This window comes from Wyeomyia smithii, chromosome 3 (genome assembly GCF_029784165.1).
Source record: "Wyeomyia smithii strain HCP4-BCI-WySm-NY-G18 chromosome 3, ASM2978416v1, whole genome shotgun sequence".
In the NCBI taxonomy this organism is placed as follows: domain Eukaryota; kingdom Metazoa; phylum Arthropoda; class Insecta; order Diptera; family Culicidae; genus Wyeomyia; species Wyeomyia smithii.
The window spans coordinates 58,929,407-58,951,488 of NC_073696.1; the positions used below are offsets into that span (position 1 = coordinate 58,929,407).

Genomic DNA, 22,082 nt, shown 5'->3' on the forward strand with positions numbered 1-22,082 from the left:
AACTCCGTGCGAAGTAAAAAAGCGTAAATTTTTGACAGTAAAAACAGTCGGGAAAACCTGGAAAATATTTTACTAGCCTGTACCTTACCATCAATGTGAAGCGAAATCCATGAGTTTACACTTCGAGCGAAGTCACTAATGTGTGCATGCGCGAAAAAAGTAATCCAAAGTGAAAAAGATTTTCGCCTTTTTTGGAACTTTAAACAGTTCTAAATTGTTAAAATCAAATTATGGAACAATATATGTAACTTTTACTATTAATAAGGTATTGGATATTAATTTCCATTATATCCATTCTTGCTTCAGAAAACTACGAACTGCTTGGCAACTCTGCCTTCATCCGAAACCGCGGCGAACGAACGGTGAGCGAAGCCGCAGTTTGAGATTCGAGTTGAAAGCAAAATGTCGGGAAAACGTTGGTCAGAAGGAGATTTTTTAAGTTTGTTCCAAAAAAAGTTTTTATCGCTGAAGATAAAACGCAAACCATCGTTACAATTTGTTAATTGTGTAGTGATTCTAAAACGTTTCAGTGTAATGCTAAGTTTAATTTGAAAAGGCATATAACCACTAAGCACAAGGAAAAGGCCGTAGAGCTAAATTTATTGAATGACGATAAGCAAACTACTGCTGCATCCAGTTCCAGAGAAGTAAATTCGAGAAAAAGAAGTCGATGGGTTACGGTTCCTCTTGAGCGAAATGTTTACATAACAAACATCGTTCGATGGTTGACTGAGTGCAACGTTCCACTGCAGTTTTTCTCCCACGAATGTGTCAGTAACATATTGCGTCCGATTGAAAATGCTTTGAAACTGGGACACACTAATCGCCATAATATACTACGATACGTCAACGAAATTCACAATAAAGTCGTGGAATACATATCATCTCAGCTTCGCGGAAAATTAATCAGCATAAAGGCGAATATCGCATCCCGCAGAGGCAGGAGCATATTAGGAATCAATGTCCAGTTCATTCATCAAGGAAAAATCGTCATCTACACTCTTGCTATGCAAGAAAGCACAGGGCGGAATATTGCAGAGAGGAGTTTAGATGAAATTTTAAGTGTTCTGGACAGATTTTCAATACTGATTAAGCAAATTTATACAATCACGACGAACAATGGTCAAAATTTCATAAAAGCTTCCGGATTGTTTCGAAACAAGCAAATTGAAGATACTTTGTATGGTGACGACGAATACAAAATTGATGATGAAGAACTAAAGTTGGTCCTGGAAGATCTAGAATGCATAGATTACGCTAAGAACTATGAATTGTCCAGGTAAATATTTCTGTAAAAATAACATAAAATACAATTGTCTTCTTTTAGTGATGATCTTGAAATCGAAGACCTTGATGAGGAAGATGAAGACGAGTTTGAGCTCCTTGAATTGCAAGATTGTCTGCCTGTAGTGAACACTCATTTAACCAGCGTTAAGCAGGTATTACAGGAAGCAAATATTTGCTATTTTTGGTACGATTTTTATTTGCACAAAACTAAATCTGTATTAAAAAATAGCAAATATTTGCTTCGTCTAATATCTGCTTTAGATGCGCAGCGCACACAGTTCAGCTTCCTGTCTACGATGTACTAAAAACCAAATCACTGTCAAGGTTTCTTACTAACGCCAGAAAGCTCGTGAAGATTATGCGTTGTCAACCATATGTGAATTCCTTCAAGCTGGACCAATGCCGAAATCTACCGTTTATGGATGGCGACACGCGTTGGGGGTCCGCTTACTTATTGATCAATCGGTTGCAAGATGAAAAGGATTTTATAATTAGCCTTCTACCGCCGCAACTATTGAAGTCATTCAACACAAAATTTTGGCAACGAGTGGATCAATTCGTATTGGCAGCCAAACCGGTGTATATACTAACTGAACGTATCCTCCTGAAACTTTGCTATGTGGTTCTTTCTACCTTTATTGGCAAGAGTGCTGTCTTGAGTTGCAGGAAATTGGAGATACAATTTCGAAGCAGCTGCTCAAAGCATTAAATCACCGCAGACACATGTGGATGGACAATGCTGCATTCCTGGCGACTCTGTATGTTGATCCTCGCCTAACTGATTTTGAACCAGCGATACTAACTCCGGAGCAGAAGGAAACAGCCATCGTATGTTTACACAGAAAAGTTATTTTAGTTTATATATGATTTGTTCTTAAAAATTGTTTTTGATTTTAGCAACATTTACGTGTAACCTGGAAAGCCATTCGATCTCTACGAACTACTGCAACGACACCGGAAAAGACATCAACTTCTCCAACAGCAAGTCCGAGTCCGAACGACTTACATCGGGTTCAAAAGTTCCTGCTTTCTAAGAGACTGTCGAAGTCATCTAGTGACATTGATATTGAGAAACGAATCCGTCGAATTCAGATAGACATGTGCCTGCCATTAGATGCTGATGTAGGGTAGGGAACGGCTTAAGCAGTAGCGCCTATTTTAAGCAGTCGAAGAAAACAGGCCTCAAACTCCTGCATTTTGATCAATATCGACAATTTCAATTATGGAAACGAAATCTTTGATTGTCTAGCTGTCTTGCGAATATAAGAAATACCGTTAATCACAGCGAAATCTGTGAACATTTGCAATTGAAACAAATCGACCTATATTGCAGCCATTCAGGAGCCACTTCGGGTGCTGAAAAAAAAAACGCCTGCAAAACTGCTGGAAGCTGCTTTAAATAGGTTCGGGGTGATTGGAATAGTGTCCCTCGATTGGTAACTTTGATTGATGATTGTTAAAGTTTGCTAACTTAGTTTTACAATCTGAAAACAAGTTCTGACAGAGAAAACACATTCCGAGTATTTCGTCTGAATACACAGGCGGTTCCTAAAGCTGCTTAGAATATGTTCCCTACCCTACTTGCATTTTGGGAAAAATATGCAAAGCATGACAGCGATTTATCTATTTTAGCCCTGACTGTGCTTCAACTACCTTGCACACAGGTTTCAGTTGAATGAGAATTTAATGGACTCGGGCAAATATTGACCAAGTTCAGGATGAATCTCAGTAAGGATAACTTAGAACATTTACGAGTCGAACAGTAATGTAGTGAAGGCACTTATGTACGATTTTGATTTCTAATTTTTTACCCTGATTTCATTTTTTACCCGTATAATGATAATTAAACATCATATCTTAGAAATATGATTTTTTTTTAAATTTAGAACGTTAACTATTCTTTCCGATAAAAAAGTATCAGTTCTTTGAAATATAACGACGCGATTTATGTATGGCCTTACCTTTTTTAACCCTTTTTAACGCCCGTGTTTTCTAACCGCACCGCTTGGATTTACACTGGGGTCTTTTTTACGCGGTTGGTTGTACCACGTTGAAAAAATCCGCGTATAAAAAAACCGCGTAATTTTAAAAAAAATGCGTAAAAAAAACTCCGTTCAAAAAAAAAAAAGAGATCCGATTAAAAATAATGGCACGTAAGTAAATATAAACTTAAAAAACCTAAATTAATCCACCTAGCGGTCAGACCCAGCCTTTCTCATTAAATTTTTTATTTGTAAAAATAGATTTACATGAACGCTTCAATCCAATAAATGTATATTCACTCTTTAGGTTCTAAAATATTGATGTTGTAATCTTTACATATAAAAATGCAGTCAAGTCTGTCTGTCTGTCTGATCCATATAGGCCCGAAAACTGCCGAACCGATCGACGTGAAAATTTGTATGCAGGGGTTTTTGGTGCCGATAAAGGTTCCTATGATAGTTTGAGACCCCTCCCTCTTCTGGAAGGGAGGGGTCCCATACAAATGAAACATAAATTTCTGCACAACTCAAGAACAAACCAAGCAAATGAAACCGAGTTTGGCATGTGGATGTTTTAAGGGGTAACTAATATGTCCATTATAGTTGGATGAAACACAAATTTGTGCACATCTCGGGAACTAATTAACCAAATGGAACAAAATTTGGCAGGTAAATGTTTTTAGTGGTAACAAATATGTACATTAGGGTGGGACAAAAAATAAGTACTAGCTCCAATGCACTTTTCGTGTTCCTTATGGGTCCTGTAACAACTGTGTAACTTTTCAGATCGATCGGTGGAACCCCTGATTTGCGCCCGATTTTTAAAGTTTCCATACGATTTTATATGGGAAAATCCACTTTTTCAAAACTTATCCTCTAGAAATTTCCAGTTGGCTCCTAAAAATATACCAATACATGATATTTGTAGGAAATTTTCCTGGAAATAATTCTTCTGAAGACTGTAAGGCGCTACAAAATTTGTAGAAAAAGTTATTCACCTTAAACTGATCGAATGTCTGACGAACGGCTCAACATTGAATTTTTCCAGCAACACTGCTGCAGCATGCTGCTGTTGCAAACTCAACAACGTGATGAGAAACAGTTTCGCGTAGAATTAAGCTTGAAAGCATGATTTTTTGCTCATAGTATCTTCGGAGAAAATGCTTAGAATATCAATCCCTATATTCTGATAGTATTCGTTGTGTGATTTATACCCCTAAAAGTGAGAAATCAGCTTTCTAAACACCCCTACGTAGTGAAAAACATTTTCGTGTGGGATTAAGCTTGAAGGTATGATATTTTGCTCACGTTATCTTCATTATCGGAGAGCTTGCTTAAAATATTAATTGATTAAAAATATTATTGAATATTACATTTCATTTTTGAGTTTTAATGTAGATTGATTACTCCCCCTAAAAGAGGGAAGTAAACTTTCTAAACACCCACGACCTCAGACAACATTTTAAATTGTGAGATGGCGACTTCCGGTGACTGGATAAGACGAAAATGACCGAATACCACCTAATATGGGTGTTTCTTTAACCAGAATGACGCTCAGAGGCCAGAAATTGTCTCTGAATACCATTTTGAAATCCAGGATGGTGACTTCCGGTTTCTGAAAAACAGCGAGATATGACCAAATACCACCCAATATGGGTATTTCCGAAATCGTGATGATGCATTGAAACCACTAATCGACCTCAGACAACATTTTGAGTTGTAAAATGGCAACTTTTGGTGACTGGAAAACTGCCGAAAATGACCCAAAAACAACCAAATATGCACGCAAAAGTTGGATGGTGCGAAACTACAACTACTACAACTAAACAGTTTCAACTGGTATCAAGCAGCATTGCAAAGCGAGCGAGAAGCAAAACCATTCTCCTCCTTTCTGCTTGAGGACGAGACATATGCTACGCTTTTCAAGTCTTTTGCACACACGCTTTCGAGATACTTTTTCTTCTTCATGCATTCCTCTGAATATCAGCAAGCACTACATCCTATGATAAATTGAACAATTGTCCTTTATAAGGACAACAAATGAATTAATGAAGATTTAATTTTGAAGTAGAATACTTCTCTCAGGAAGTTCGGCTACATAGGGATGTGAAATGAAAATCTAAAACTGAAAAAAGTGAGAAAAATTTCAAATGCTAATAAATCGGTTAGTTTTCGATGGATTTCCTTCGTTTTTGCAGTAATCGATTAGAAAATCTTCTAAGATTCCAACCAAATGCATGAAATTGAAATTTTATCATTCGAACTATTGTACTATTGAAAATTCTTGAGCCTTGTCAAAACACAAAATTCGACCTCTGATTGGTCGCATTCCCAAGCACAGTCGGCAGAGTTATGGACCTAGTAAATTGGGAATGCATCATTTGGCCTATATAAGAGTTTCATCAGATAATAAACAGACATTTCATCGGATATTAAATTGAACAACTGAAATTTGAAGAACACAAATTAATATTTGAAGAGTTAATATTTTCTCGTTTTGCGCTATAATCCAAAGTTAATTATCTTCATCTTCATGCATACTCTGACTATTATTACGTGTTTGCGTCGCTTAGTGTTTGGCTACGGTCATGCAGAACGCCAAATAACGGCGCGATGCGATTCGGCAAGACGAAATCTGTTGAAATGTATAGCTCTACTTCGCCTTAAAAAGAGCTGTACATTTCACCACGATAAGGCGAATTGCATCGCGCCGGCATTCGCGTTCTGCATAACCGTAGCCTTTGTTCCGTTCCCATTTAATGATGTCGTATAAAATGTGCATATTACAATTCGGCAGCACTTCAACTTCTCATTTGCACAAAATTTAAAAATATTCAATGAACTTCATTCAAAATATCAAACAAAAAGAAATTACAATACTGCCAATGAACGGTCAACGACACGCAAGCAGCCGTGTTATTATTCTTGTAAAAGTATTTTACTGTCTTTTTCTTCCTCACCTGTGTATACCTCATTGGTTCATAGTGACCTGCTGGCCATGTATCTGCGCAAATTGTAGCTATGTATCTACACAACTCCTTTCTGAAGGACACCAGGGTATGATCTATTGAATTGGCACCAGAACCCAAGTTGTCACACGAGGTGGGTGTTTAGAAAGTTTATTTCCCTCTTTTAGGGGGAGTAATCAATCTACATTAAAACTTAATAATTAATATTTTAAGCAAGCTCTCCGATAATGAAGATAACGTGCGCAAAATATCATACCTTCAAGCTTAATCCCACACGAAAATGTTTTTCACTACGTAGGGTTGTTTAGAAAGCTGATTTCTCACTTTTAGGGGTATGAATCACACAACGAATACTATCAAAATATAGGGATTGATATTCTAAGCATTTTCTCCGAAGATACTATGAGCAAAAAATCACGCTTTCAAGCTTAATTCTACGCGAAACTGTTTCTCATCACGTTATTGAGTTTGCAACAGCTGCATGTTGCAGCAGTGTTGCTGGAAAAATTCAATGTTGAGCCGTTCGTATGTACATAATGGTTTGACGCCCCTCCCTCTTCTGGAAGTACATGTTTCCTCACAAATTTCTGCACATCTCGCGAACTAATCAACTAAATGGAATCATATTGGCAGGTGAATGTTTTTAGTGGTAACAAATATGTTCCATAATCGACCTCAGACAACATTTTGGATTGTTAGATGGCAACTTCCGGTTTCTGGAAAACAGCCGAAAATGGCCGATTTCCACCCAACATAATAATATTCAGACCTAGAATAATACACAGGAGCTAAAATCGACCACAGATAGCATTTTAAATTCTAAGATGGCGACTTCCGGTTTCTGAAAACAGTAGAAAATGACCAAATACCACACAATATGAGTTTTTATTTAACCAGTATGCCGATCAAAATCCAGAAATTGTCTCCAAATGCCATTATGAAATCCAAAATGGCGACTTCTGGTGTCGGAAAAACAGCGGCAAATGACCAAATACCACCCAATATGGGTATTTCCGGAACCGTAATGATACACTGGAGCCACAAATCGACTTCAGACAACATTTTGAATTGTAAGATGGCAACTTCCGGTTTCTGGAAAACAGTCTGAAATGGACGATTCCTATTAAATATGAGTATTTCTGGAACCAGAAAGATGCACAGAGGCTAAAAATTGATTACAGACACAATCTTGAATTTTAAGATGGTGTCTGGCAAACAGCCGGAAATGACCAAATACCATTCAATATGAATGTTTTCGGAATCAGAATTACACCCAGATGACAGAAATTGATTTCACAGGCAATTTTGAAGTCCAAAATGACGACTTTCGGCTTCTGAAAAACAGTCCAAAGTGACCAAATATCACCCAATATGAGTTTTTCTTTAACGAGTATCCTAAATACCATTTTGAAATCCAAGATGGCGACTACCGGTTTGTAAAAAACAGCCTAAAATAAACAAATACTATCCAATATGAGTATCTCTGGAACCAGAATGATGCAATGAGCTAACAATTGACCTCAGGCACCATTTTGAATTGCTAAATGGCAACTTATAGGCAACAGTCGGAAATGACCGAAAAATACTCAATATGGATATTTCCGTAAACGTGATGATGCATAAAAACCAAACATTGACCCTGGACACTATTTTGAATTTGAAGACGACCACTTTTAGATTCTGGAAAACAACCAAAAATACCTCCCAATATGGGTATTTCCGGTGTCAGATTGATGCCATAAAGTCTGCTGATAATGACAAAATACCACCCAATATGAATATATTCAGAATTAAGGCGATGTACAGAAGCCAAAAGACGAGGATGTTGTCATTTCGATAAAACCAATCATTTCAAATGATTTGTTATTTGACTTTGATCATATCCTATGGCCGATTCGTCGTGCATTTGCAGACTTCAAACAAACCGCAAGGAATCAATGAACTTGGAACGTTCAAATAGTACGACACCACATTTAAATTATGTTGAGGCCACATATATCGATCAAAGCAGGTATAGTTTTAAATAGTCTTTGAATTTCTCTTCTTTCCATAACTTTTGAGCCACATATCAAATTGTTATGAAGTTTGTTATTTGTAAGTTTGAGAGATGACTCGTTCGTATGACACTAGTTATGTTCAAATAAGTCATGTAATCTTTGAGATAATAGACTTTTATTGAGTGTGTGTATGTGCAGATTTTTATTCTCACTCACTTTTCTCAGAGATGGCTGGACCGATTTTCATGAAATTAATTGCAAATGAAAGGTCTCGTTGTCCCATAAGACCCTATTAAATTTCATTGTAATCGGATTTTTAGTTTAGAGGTTATGTATCAAAATGTAAAAATCATGAAACATCAATATCTCGAAAACTACACAACCGATTTGAAAAAAAAAATTGATTTCAAAAGAACGGGCTACCTAAAATACCCTTAACTTTTGAATTTCATAAAGATTGAACTTGTGGTTCAAAAGTTATGACAAGAAACGTGTTTTGAAGACTGTTTAATCTCACTCATGTTTCTCATAGATGGCTGAACCGATTTTCATAAAATCAGTGTCAAATGGAAGGTCTAGTTGCCCCATAAGACCCTATTGATTTGTTTTGCAATCAGAATTTAAATTATGTGGTCTCCACATAATTTAAATGTGATTTTGTACTATTTGAACGTTCCAAATTCATTGATTCCTTGCGATGTGTTTAAAGTCTGCAAATGTACGACGAATCGGCCATAGGATATGATCAAAGTCAAAAGACAAATCGTTTGAAATGATTGGTTTTATCGAAATGACAACATCCTCGAATTTTGGCTTCTATATATCGCTCTTTTTCTGAATATATTCATATTGGGTGGTATTCGGTCATTTTCAGCAAATTTCCTGGCATCAATCTGACACCGGAAATACTCATATTGGGAGGTTTTTAGTTATTCTGGTTGTTTTCCAGAAACTAACAGTGGTCGTCTTTGAATTCAAAATGGTGTCCAGGGTCAATGTTTGGTTTCTATGTATCATCTCAATTACGGAAATATCCATATTGAGTATTATTCGGTCATTTTCGACTGTTTCCTAGAAGTTGCCATTTAGCAATTCAAAATGGTGCCTGACGTCAATTGTTAGCTCCTTGCATCATTCTGGTTTCAGAGACACTCATATTGGATGGTATTTGGTTATTTTAGGCTGTTTTTCACAAACCGGAAGTCGCCGTCTTGGATATAAAAATGGTATTTAAGATAATTTCTGGCCTCTGAGCGTCATTCTGGTTGAAGAAACACCCATATTGGGTGTTATTCGATCATTCTCGGCTGTTTCCCAGGAACCGGAAGTCGCCAACCTAGAATCCAAAATGGGGTCTGTGGTCGATTTCAGCTGCTGTGTATCATTCTAGACCCGGAGATGCTCATGTTAGACGGAAATCGGCCATTTCTGGCTGTTTTTCAGAAACCAGAAGTTGCCATTACACAATTCATAATGGTGTCTGAGGTTAGCTTCTTGCATTATTGTCGCCATCTTAGAATTCAAAATGGTGTCTGTGGTCGATTTGAGCTACTGTGTATCATTTTATATCCGGATATTATTATATTGGGTGGAAATCGGCCATTTTTGGCTGTTTTCCAGAAACCGGATGTTGCCATCTTACAATCCAAAATGTTGCCTGAGGTCGATTATTGAACATATTTGTTACCTCTAAAAGCATTCTCATACCAAATTTGGTTGTATTTTCTTGATTGGTTCATGAGCTGTGAGAAATTTGTGTTTCATTTGTATGGGACCTCTCCATTATAGAAAAGGGAGGGGTGTCAAACCATTATGCGCATATTTGTAACCTCTAAAAATATTCACCTGCCAAATTTGGTTCCTTTTAGTTGATTAGTTCTCGAGATGTGCAGAAATTTGTGTTTAATTTGTATGGCACCCCTCCCTTCCAAAAGAAAGAGGGGTGTCAAAGCATTATGAACATATCATTTACCACTAAAAACATGTACCTGCCAAATTTGGTTCCATTTAGTTGATTAGTTCTCGAGATGTGCAGAAATTTGTGTTTCATTTTTATGGAACCCCTCCCTTTCAGGAAAGGGAGGGGCGTCCAACTATTATGGACATATTTGTTACTCCTTAAAACATCCACATGACAAATTCGGTTTCACCTGCTTGGTTTGTTCTTGAGTTGTGCAGCAATTTATGTTTCATTTGTATGGGACCCCTCCCTTCCAGAAGAGGGAGGGTTCTCAAACTATCATAGGATCCTTTACCGGCATCAAAAACCCCTACACACAAATTTTCACGTCGATCGGTTCGTTGGTTTTTGAGCCAATATGGATCAGACAGACAGACCGCAATGCATTTTTATATGTATAGATAACAACATCAATTTTGTTAGAACCTAAAGAGTGAATATACACTTATTGGATCGACGTGTTCATGTAAATCTTTTTTTACAATTAATAAGTTTGAATGAGAAAGGCTGGGTCTGACCGCTAGGTGGATTAATTTAGGTTTTTATAATAGTTTTGCCACATGTTCAAGCTTTCGTTTCATAATCGCAAGTTAATCGCAACGACCCTGACTCGTATCGTTATACAATTATTCATGTAATTTTGTTTCTTCTTCCCGAATTAACGGAAATTGCTTATTATTTGATAATAACAGCAAATATATTAATTATTTACATTAATGAAACAGAATATTTCATTGTCATGAACCATACGATTGATTTTTTACTTTATTGGTTTTACTTATACTGAGCAATTCTCGCTGAAACCGTCCCACTGGTGACATGAGGTCTTTCAAAAAGGATATTTTTATGTATAAATGATCGAAAGTAGCGAAAACATGAGAAAACCACTTTGGTTAGTTCATATTGATGGACCCCTCGGGCACAAATCGGTTAAACGGTTTTTACAAAAATTGATTTTCGGGCAATTCTTGACCTTTTTTTGATTTATTTCTCTTGAATTTGTCATTGAACCCCCTGCAACCAACACATCGTTTTTAAGAGGAATGATAGAGCTTTCATTTGAAGTAGAAAAAAATTGGCCGCCTTCTTGGATCTCGCCGCCATCTTGGATTTCATCAGAAAAATGTGTTTTTGAGCAAGTTCGCAACCACCGATTTTGTATTTGATATCGCCATAGGAAAGCTGAGAAAAAATGCTTTAAGACACATTTAAAACATTAGGTGAGCATTAAGTTTACCTTGCCATTCTGGTCACTTTTCAAAATCGACCTTCAAACATTACAACGCAGGACGTGCTGCCTATATCAAATCATGCTGAGCTTGTGGTGTGTGTCTGTGTGTAGTGTATATTAGGGGCCATCCATGTTCCACGTGGACAGATTTTCAAGGATTTTGTTACCAAGCCCCCCTTCCCCTCCCCCACAACTTCTCATATAAATTCTCAAAATTTTGTATGGACCATGGACATCACACAGACCCCTCTCCCCAAAGTTGTCCACGTGGAATGTGGATGGCCCAATGCATGTGTGACTTTGGGTCTGTTCACAAATTACGTAAAGCAAAAAATCGTATCTTTGATCGCTTTTCACTGCATTCACATTGTTTATTTCTTCACTCCCTCGCTCCTCCTTGAGTGTAACGTAATTTGTGGTTAGGCTTCTCTACGATTTGCGATTTGCTAGAACAAAGTTGGGTTCCCTGTACCGAGGACAGTTTTCGCGTGTTTAGTAATTATACAAATTGTTGTTAGATGTTAGATGTTAGATGTTAGATGTTGTTTTTGCTTCTGTTATATACTGCTGTTTTCATGCATTAAACTACTATCAACAAACTTAGGTATGGTATGAATCAAGTATATCCCGAGTAATCTGGAGAAGATTTGCGTATGCCAGCGTAAGTAAAGTAAGAGTAGAATCATCACTTTTTTTTTATCACTAGCAAATTCTTATCTACGAAAAGGGTACGTTTGCTACCTAACGAAATTCAGCCAATTGATTAAAGGTTATTCAAAAATAACGGTGCGTGGGTGCACTTACTACCTGTGAACTAGGAATACTGACTGTCCACATCATACGCACACCACAGGCTCAGTATATTGCGTTGATTTGATATTGGGCGCGCGTCATGCGTTGAACTGTTTGAAGCTCAATTTTGAAAAGTGACCAGAATGACAAGATAACCTCATTGCTCACCTAATATTTTGAATGTAAATTAAAGCATTTTTTCTCAGCTTAAATTTAAAATCGGCCGTTGCAAACTTGCTCAAAAACAGGTTTTTTTGATGAAATCCAAGATGGCGGCGAGAACCAAGATGGCGGTCAATTTTTTTCTACTTCAAATGAAAGCTCTATCATTCCTCTTGAAAACGATGTGTTGGTTGTAGGGGGTTCAATGACAAATTCAAGAGAAATAAATCAATAAAAAGGTCAAGAATTGCCCAAAAATCATTTTTTGTAAAAACCGTTTAACCGATTTGTGCCCGAGGGGTCCATCAATAAGAACTAACCAAAGTGGTTTTTTCATTTTTTCGCTACTTTCGATCATTTAGACATAAAAATATCCTTTTTGAAAGACCTCATGTCACCAGTGGGACGGTTCAAGCGAGAATTGCTTACTAAACTTATTTAATACCGCGTAAAAATAATCTTCCAAATCGCGTAAAAATAATCCGCGTTATTTAAAAAACCACGTAAAAATAATCTGCGTTATTTAAAAAACCGCGTAAAAATAATCCGCGTTATTTAAAAAACCGCGTAAAAATAATCCGCGTTATTGTTAAAAATCGCGTAAAAAAGTCGCGTATAAAAAAACCGCATGAAAATAACCCGCGTAAAAAAAGACCCCAGTGTATATGAAACCCGTGTACAATAAAGTCGCTTTTTATGCGGGGGATACGTGCCGCGTAAATTCCGGAATCCGCATAAAAAAACCGCGGTAATTCCGAAATCCGCGTAAAAAAATCGCGTGAATTCTGCAATCCGAGTGAAGAGCAACCGAAATCTGCGTAAAAAAAATACCGCGTAAATTCAGGAATCCGCTTAAAAAAACCCCGTAAATTCCGGAATCTTCGTAAAAAAGCCACGTAAAAAGGCGCATAAAAAGCGACCTTAGTGTATTTAATACACTAGCGCCAGTGCAGGAATGAAATGCATAGTATTAATTATACATTTAACATACCAATACATGTAACCAGCCCATCGAGCAAACCAAAACGAGTTTCACAAAGTTTTACAAAGAGCCACTCTGTGTTTAGGAACAATTTACTTCCTCTTTGTGAGCAAAGTCAGAATCTCACTTCTCTCGTATTTCCTCTGAGGAGAAACCATCCCTGGGTAGGTGCCTGATTTACGTAAAACGCCAGTAACATGTCGATTTTGCCTCAATTCCCCTACAATACTCAAATAGGTTTATGTCGACGTTAGATTAACTTTTTTGAAATCTGTTTAATGTAATATCAAGAGTGTAAGCGACACTCAAAGATACAATAACAATTGTTCTCCACATGATCCTCCCCCTATTGCGGCAAGGGGGTCGAATTTTTGGCTGGCACCGGTCAAAACATGAAAATTGCGCTCCATCTATGAAACAGAATCATCGCGTTGCGAAGTTTATAACCCACTGCTGTGAATTTTGGTGCCCCTAGCAAAGATAGCTTTTCCAGAGACCTAAATTAGTTTGTCCGTAAGCAAACGAAGAAGCGATGAATCCGGCCGGCAATTATTCTGCGGCATTCTGATTCCCTTTTGCATTCACAAAAACTATTTCACCTTTTTTTGCCTCTAAACGACCATGCGTATCCATGGTAGGCGTTATTTTAGAGCCATATTGTCTTTGGCAAAGTTTTTCCCTATAAAATTTCCTATCTTTTAACGGTATTTGGTTGATGGTGGCATGAGGCTTGATACCTACTTTTGATGATTGAATGTCAAAATGTGTTTGAAAAATCTCCTTTCCGAAACAAAAAAAGTTAGCAAAATAAATTTACTATAAACAAACTAAAGCAATTTTTTCCTCAGGAGTTGTTTCCTTAGGAACCTAAAAAATATATGATAGGATTGGGTTTTACCGAAAACTAAATAACTTGGCATGTTTTTTTGAACACAACATAAGAAAACCCGATTTTTTCCATCGGGGCCAGAAAAGTTTGTTCGTAGACCCATTTTCCATCATCAGGAGAGTGAGCTCCCAGACTCGATGCAATTCTGGGACGCCCTAAGTCTGCTATACATATTTTTCAGGTGGATAACATTGTCCTGAATCACACTGACAATTTAAATGCCTGAACTATAAACCTTGTTCGGCATTTTCATACAAATTGAACAGCATTGGCAATGATCTGTAGCGAAGCGAACATTGATGAAACAAAGCTGCAGGCTACGAGACGCTCTTCTGATATAAGCAGAGAGAAACACTAAGAAATGCGAAAGTATGACTTGTTGTTTTCCTAAACAGGTTATCATGTCTCATAATTATCGCCGTTGACCTGATAAAGAATAACATCCATATTCGTTGTTTGAGAACAAATATGTAACATTAAACGAAGAATACTCGTACAAATCAAATCAAATCAAATTTATTTCTCTCATATTGATTATTCTCCAAACAATAGGCAAATGAATATTGGCAATAAATTGTAGGTAAACTAATGAAAACATCTCGCTGCATTGATTAGACTTTCAACGATTAATAAATTACCCTATAAGAATCACAAACTGTTTATCTTTGCTGGCACGCTTCAAGAATAAGTAATGTGGCTTCCATTGCAGCTTTTGCTTTTGTTCAGACACAGCATGTACCTACCACGTATAAAGAACCCTATATGAATGTAAGAATAAATTCTATTGTCGCTGTTGAATTTTTACTCCGCATGAGGCTGCTTTGTTTTTTTTATAATATTACGTTAACCCTTAAATGCGCAATGTTGCTTTAAAACAACACTACAAAAAACGTTTTAAAATATACGTATTTTAGTATTTTTCAGGAATATAATTCATTAGAACAGTTCTCTAGACTCTAACGAAAAAAACTTAACAGCTGGAAGTACTGTATTTGAATGTTTTGTTTTTATTTTTGCTGTCAAAATCTCGGAAACGAAAAAAAAAAAACATGGCGAGATTCCCGACTAGTGGTGACTGTCTTTGAAAATAAATTTTAAAATAAGGTTAGTAAGATTGCTCGATAAAATTCTGCGATAAAGTCACAGTTTAAAAACAACATGGTAATATTTGCACATTAATTAGTAAATCTTTCAATTTTTTATGCATATGGGTTAATTTCAAGGCAGTAAACCTGTTAAACATAAATTTTATGTTTCCATATGATTTTTTAACGTCGCGCGCCTTTAAGGGTTAAAATGTGCGACTCGTGAAATAAATGGTGAATAGTCTACGTGTAGAACACGGATGTCGACTAGCGAATATCAGAGTCAGAAGTGGGTTACCACAATTCGCAGGTGACTTCATTTGCGTCATACAAGGTCGGAATATGAGAGTCTGTTTTATCATACGCATTTTTATATGGTCGCCCTAGTTAGATTTGCAAAATTCCATTTTCGTTTGCTCGACAGAATTACATATATGAGTCCTTCAGAAGAAAGCCGGAATATTGTGTAAAGGCAAACTTTATTGACACTGATATGCTTGTACAGGCGTGGTTTGGGTTTTATAGCGTTGATACATGTGTTCGCTTCGTATCCACTACGAGTGCCTTACCATATGAATGTTGTACTGTATGTGCAAAAGCTAGCAGATGTGTTAAATCAAAGTCGTCATATATCGTAGGCACTCAGGCTCGTCTATTGTGGAAACTAAGTGTTGCGTTATTCTCACTTGTTCTACCAGAGCGATAAAGTTTACGACTTTTTGATGTGTAGTACAATGTGCCGAGAGTAAAGCATTGCTATCTCAAATCTGTTTGACATACACTTGTTGCAGCCTGGGGCTATTTTTGTTTTCACAATTCATCCCGAAGTAGCAGGAGCGGAAGATGGATATGAAGCAGACACAGACTTTGAAGATGCTCATTATCACACGTAGCGTAGGTCGTGAGGTACATCGAGTTCGGTGGCCGCATTGTTGTTGAATTAGTTCACTCAAAGATTTTTGATCATCATTATTTGTTGCATAGGAAGGATTGTTCTAGGAAACATTTTTGAAGTAGGGCTCATTATACTGGGGCTAAATGTTGTGGAAGTTAAAATTAACATGTAACATTGAGAGGAGCAGATTTCAAATGCTAACTTCTACAAACAGGAACAAGTTTTCTGATTGCTCGACCTAATTAAGAAAACTTACGATTTCATATGTTTGACCAGATGCTTACTGAAGCCGAAAAAATTGCAGAGGCGAGCCGCACAAATCGGATTAAGAGATTATCACCCGGCAATGTTCAAGCGATTTCATGCAATATGCTGCCGGGTAGACGTTTTGTATACACGCCATGCAATGAACGGATCTCCGAGCAAAGTGGCTTATGTTGTAAATATTTTCTCTGCCAAATATCGCATAGAGAAGACGAAGTTACTGCAGGGTATGCATGCTTTATTACACCGCATCCGCATGTAGCGATTACACACAAGAGTCTTTATGCCAAAATCAAACAGTTTGGTAGGATATTTGCACAAGTTAGTTAATCGCAGAGTTGAATGGTCGATTTATTACCGTTTACTTAACCGGGTAACATATTCACCTAGACATTCTAGTGGCCTATTGATGCAGCAGTTCGCTGACCTTAAAATTGTTCCGCTCTGGCCGCCGTTTAATATATGTATAGTAGAAATTATCCTTCTATATGCGCAGCATTCTATATTCTTAAAAACCCATTTGGATGCTAGTCAAATCAATAAAAATCCATGGTTTATTGCAGCTGGAATGCGCCTTGCATGCTAGCTCCCAAACACGGAACAGCGCCGTAGTCTGCGGTGAATGTGTGCGCGCTCGGTCACCCGAATATTGCGCATTCTGGTTGGACCAAGAAAAAAAAAATGGGCGGCTAGGTTGATTTTCTGGTGCATTACGATGCTTTCAACAAAATTTATAAATTTTACTCTCGTAGGAAATGTGGAAAGTAAATTCCACGATTCGTATACATTAGTTTCACGTTTCAGTACTTTTGAGTAGCATCATTCCTGGCCGAAGCATTGCGTAGGTATCAATATTTGCACATTCGTACCGTGTCCTATCGATGCGGGATGGGGCTGTCGATATTGTTGTGTTAAGAGCAGCGGTAGAGGTGTATTTAAACGTTTTTATCACTGATAAATTACAGCAAAAAATGCATGTAAAAATGTAAAAACAGTTGTTAATTAATTTGTAAATAGGCTCACGTACTGCATGCAAAACTGCTCCATTGCTGTTTACAAAAGTATTGATGAATGAAACTGATGGCTCCAATCGCCACTGGTCATTTTAATTTCTCGAAACTATTTGCATTGTTTGGAAATTCGAATATATTGAAGTCTATGATCGGAAATCCATATATTGGAATTGTTGCGAAACTCAATGAGCATATTGAAAAGTAGTTAAAAGTTTCTTTTTTCGCAAAATTGATTTTAGTATTATGAACTTTTCACGAAATTGACAATAAAAAAATGAATACTGAGTTATACAAAAATAAGTCTTTCATTGAAGAAATAGTAAATAGTTTTGAGATTCGAGGACGACCACACATTTCGTAGTTGCTCCTCCGTGCTGGATTTAACGGAAGTGAAAATGCACAAAGAATCACAAGAACCACAGATCGATGAAGGTGCCGGCTACGTTCTTACGATTGTCTAGGAAAGAAAGGAAGGAAGAGTTACAATCGTTGTTGTCAGAGACCGAGTTTATTGTTGCACCTTTGACGACTGTTACGGAAGAAAATTGCTTTTGTCACCGTGGTAAGTGACGGATTTTTATACCTTTACCCCTTTCTCTACTGCTGTTCTTTACCGAGCCTTTTTTGTTACTGCTGGCGACAACTATCATTGCCTGAGAAGTTAATGCGTTCAACTGTGTGTTGGGTCTAACCTTTTCGGAATTTAGCGTGAGAGATGGGTTAGAGTAGACACCAATGCGTAGAAGTCCATTTGACACCAAACGGTCTCACTGTACTACGATTCGAGTTCATGACCACATTCGCATGTCGAAGCTGATTTGCAACCTTGAAGCTACAAGCTCTCCTTATTCGGAGAGGAGAGAGTGGCATCACTGTCGTCGGTCGGTCTGGAAGATTTTCGCGGCGATTGATAAATTTAAGCTTGTGTAATACTAGTGTTAACAGTTGAAAATAAGTGGAAAAATGACTAGGTCGATCGAGTTTACACTGAATAAAGTTCGAAGAGTTTCTGATACATTGACGTGAGAGAAGCGAGAGAATTCCATTCGCGTTAAGTGTCCTAGTAGTGGTGTACAGTGACGAAACAGAGAGCAAAAGTCGAAGTGTTGCGGGTTTTTTATCGGTCTGCTAAATTTCAAAGTATATTAAAAGTAGAAGTGTAAATTGACAAAGAAGACATGGTTGGCTTGCAATTCGTATACGCTCTCAGTTTTTCACCAAGCGAACTATAGTGTTAGTGAAGTGAGAATGGAAGTAGAATTTGAATGATACCACAGTGCGGTTGTGACTATGTTAATGCACATTTCTTTCGTTCGATTCGAATGGCCGAGCGAGGGGGTATTTGTTTTTTCTGCCTTTGACGTTTTTTTTGTGCTACTTGCGACTTTGGAGAGGCCCATTTTAGGATTCACTCACTCGGCTTCTTTCTATGTGTGTTATATTTTATTTTTGCGTTGCATCGAATTGTATCGTGTACGCGGTGGGCTGGTATTAGTGAGAAAATGTATGTTTGGGAAATGGATTGGATTGTGTTACATATCTTTTGCACCCGGTGTTTTCAGGTTTTGAAACCAATTGATCTGTTTTTTTTTTGTTTATTAGAGTATAGATACTCGAATATATAGAATCGTACTGTTTGCCCATATAAGTGGGGTACTGTGAATCTTTGAATATGTTCGTGACAAGTATATGATCGCCTCGCCTACTTTAGAAAGTACTGACCGGACGGTTGCGGACATTTTACCCAATTATATGCTGTTTTTTTGGCTTTTGAACAAATTTTACTACATATAATCAAATTTTATTTAACAAGGGGAAGCGTACCAGTTATAGCAATACCTAAAAAATTAGCCAATTATGGTATGAACCAGTTATAGCCCATGAAGTTTAAATGAAGTAATCCCATAACTGGTACTATCGCACTTATTAGCAGCGTAAATATACATTCTATTAGCAGCGTAAATAAATAATGTTCACTTGAAGTCCATTACACCTTGGGTATGGAAAACACAAGCTATAAATGGGAAAACTTGAAAGATAATTCATTCATTCATTCATGAGAAGAAACGGAAAATTATAGCTTAGCTTAGTTCTGACTGTATATACCAATGCACAGTGGTCCAATAAGGCAAAAAGTGGAACTTAATTCTATAGCGCCTTTCGCCTTCATCCTAGCATAGTAGTGTCTTCAGAACAATTATGTGTATGAATGACCCGCATAATCGCAAATTGTCAAAAAATTTGGAAAGTTTACTATACTAAAAATAAAAAAAACTAACTTTTTTGTGTTAAGAGTAAAAACTGGAACGCGCAAAAATTGGTCGACTTCAAATTGGTGTATTTCTGTTAAAAATGCATTAAAAAAACCATGAAATGTTGCATTTGAAAGATGAGTGTGTATACAATGGTTGCTAAAATGAGTTTTCACCGGTTGCTCTCTAGTTTTCAAAATGGCGTCCGAGTAAGAGGAACAGCGTGTCAAAATTTTGCTCGCGCAGCAAGAGAATCCGACATTATCGCACCTAAAATTGGCAAAATTGCTGGATGTGGCCAAATCAACCGTAACATATATTTTATAAGTGTTTGGGGAGCGTCTGTCGACCGCCAGGGAGCCTGGAAGCGGCGGCAATCGTAATTTAGACGTGGCAGCGACGAAGAAGAAGGTGGCAGCGAATTATATGCGGAATCCTAACCTTTCCATCAGGTACTTTACTGGCAAGCTCATTATCTCCCATGCTCATGTGCAGCGGGCCAAGAAACGAGCCGGGTTGTCGACGCTGGCGCACTGTGACAGACGGTGAAGGTGGCGAACCCAGATTTCGAACAAAACACCTCGGCAAAGTGGTGGTCCGTAAAACTGTAATCTGCTTACAAAGTTCGACTGTGGGTGACGAAACTTATGTGAAGGTTAATTTCCAGCAGCTTCCGGGACAGGAATTTTATACCGTACCAGGAAAAGGGAAGGTGGCCTACATTTTCAAAACCATCAAACTATCGAAGTTCTCGAAAAAATACCTCTTCTGGCAGGCCATATGCACGAGTGGTCTAAAAAGCGGCATTTCCATCACTACGAAATCATCAATCAAGAGATCTACGTCTAGGAGTGCCTGGAAAATCGGCTGCTACAAATCCTAGAGCAACGTTACAGGCATGTGCTGTTCTGATCGGACTAGGCAAGCTGCCACTATGGGAATAAAGGCGATCGAGTGGTACGATGCGAACAACGTGGTTGTGGTACCTTAAGACCACAACCCTCCTAACAGCCCATATTTCCGCTCTCTCTTGCAGTATTGAGACATGGTCAAACGGAATATTAAAAAAACTTATAAATCCATCGAAAACAAGCAGCAGAATAAATCTATCTGGCGTTTGGCGACGAATAAGGTCGATAAGACCACTGTACAAAATTAATTGAAAGGGGTTAAGCGGAAGGCACGGCAGTTTGGATTTGGTAAACCAAAATAATGAACGAACATTTTTTCCTTTAAATTTGTGAGTTAAACTACCAAAAAAAAAAGTGAGAAGATTTTTGTATTACCAATTTTGACTGAAAGAAACGATTGTTTTGTCGACCAATTTTTGCCCGTTCCAGTCTTTAAGCGGAGTGGTTTATTCAGAAAAGTTGTTGAAAATTCAAAAAAGTGAAACTTTGTTGAACAAATGAAAATTCTGTCCTTTTCAGTACAAAGTTATGAAGTATACTATATAGAACTTACTTTATTAGCCATTTCTGTATCTCTTAACACAAAAAAGTTAGTATTATTGATATATGAAAATCTACTGTGACATATGCTCGCCGTACTCTAATATGGGTGGATTGGGACAAATGAAACCTAGAGGAGATTATAGTACTTCAGCTTAACTTCAGGGAAAAGTATTAGCATCATGATTCCACTTGCCCCTTTTTAACCTATACGTTCTTGAAGTTATCGGAAAAATAAGCTAAAATGTGATATAACTTTATAAGGAAAAGTCCTGGAGTTATATGATTTTTGGCAAAAATGTGTGTTTTGTTTGCCCTAATAACTCCTCCGAACAACACTTTCGTGTTAAATGCAACTAACAAAAGTTAAGTACAAAAAACTAACTTTCAAGGAAGTTCCATATAATATACTTTATAACTTTGTACCGAAAAAAGATAGGATTTTCATTTGTTTAACAAAGTTTCATATTTTTGAATTTTAAACAACTTTTCTGAACAAACCATTCCTCTATCTCCTAACAAAAATAAGTTAGTTTTTTTATTTCTAGTATAGTAAACTTTTCAAATTTTCTGACAATTTGCGATTATGTGGGTCATTGATACAAACAATTGTTCTGTAGACACTACTAAGCTAGGATGAAGGTGAAAGGGGCTATAGAATTAAGTTCCACTTTTTGCCTTATTAGATCACTGTGCAATGGTTGCTACTCTGTGATGGGTCCGAGCCACTCAAGATGCACAATGAAACCAATAACGGTGCCGGCCACGTCCTTACAGTAATTCAAATCAAAAACATGCTCCAAAGAAGGCAAAAAAATTTAAACTTGCTCATATTCAAAATATTCAAATATATATTCAAATATTTAACGCA

At 37.3% G+C, this 22,082-nt stretch overlaps 1 protein-coding gene across 4 annotated transcripts; it reads left to right on the forward strand.

Moving 5' to 3' along the window:
* Window positions 1-332: 332 nt before the first annotated feature.
* On the forward strand, window positions 333-3,585 carry LOC129728026 (uncharacterized). Of its 4 annotated transcripts, none has more exons than XR_008728614.1 (4): window positions 333-1,279; window positions 1,328-1,471; window positions 1,517-2,115; window positions 2,185-3,585. XR_008728614.1 is itself a non-coding variant. In XM_055686387.1 (4 exons), the coding sequence occupies exons 1-3, from the start codon at window positions 1,008-1,010 to the stop codon at window positions 1,994-1,996; spliced, it is 864 nt and encodes a 287-aa protein (XP_055542362.1). In that variant the 5' UTR covers window positions 333-1,007; the 3' UTR covers window positions 1,997-2,115; window positions 2,185-3,585. The 4 variants fall into 4 exon arrangements, 1 of the variants encoding a protein (XP_055542362.1); XR_008728613.1 differs by having other exon boundaries at window positions 1,549-2,115; XR_008728615.1 differs by having other exon boundaries at window positions 1,328-1,439; window positions 1,549-2,115.
* The last annotated feature ends 18,497 nt before the right edge of the window (window positions 3,586-22,082 follow it).

Excerpts from the sequence above, each read along its gene's own strand:
- LOC129728026 (XM_055686387.1), top strand. The coding sequence starts at position 1,008 with ATGCAAGAAAGCACAGGGCGGAATATTGCAGAGAGGAGTTTAGATGAA. Across the intron at positions 1,280-1,327 it reads AAGAACTATGAATTGTCCAG|TGATGATCTTGAAATCGAAG; the intron begins GTAAATATTTCT and ends GTCTTCTTTTAG. Across the intron at positions 1,440-1,516 it reads ATTTAACCAGCGTTAAGCAG|CAAATATTTGCTTCGTCTAA; the intron begins GTATTACAGGAA and ends ATTAAAAAATAG.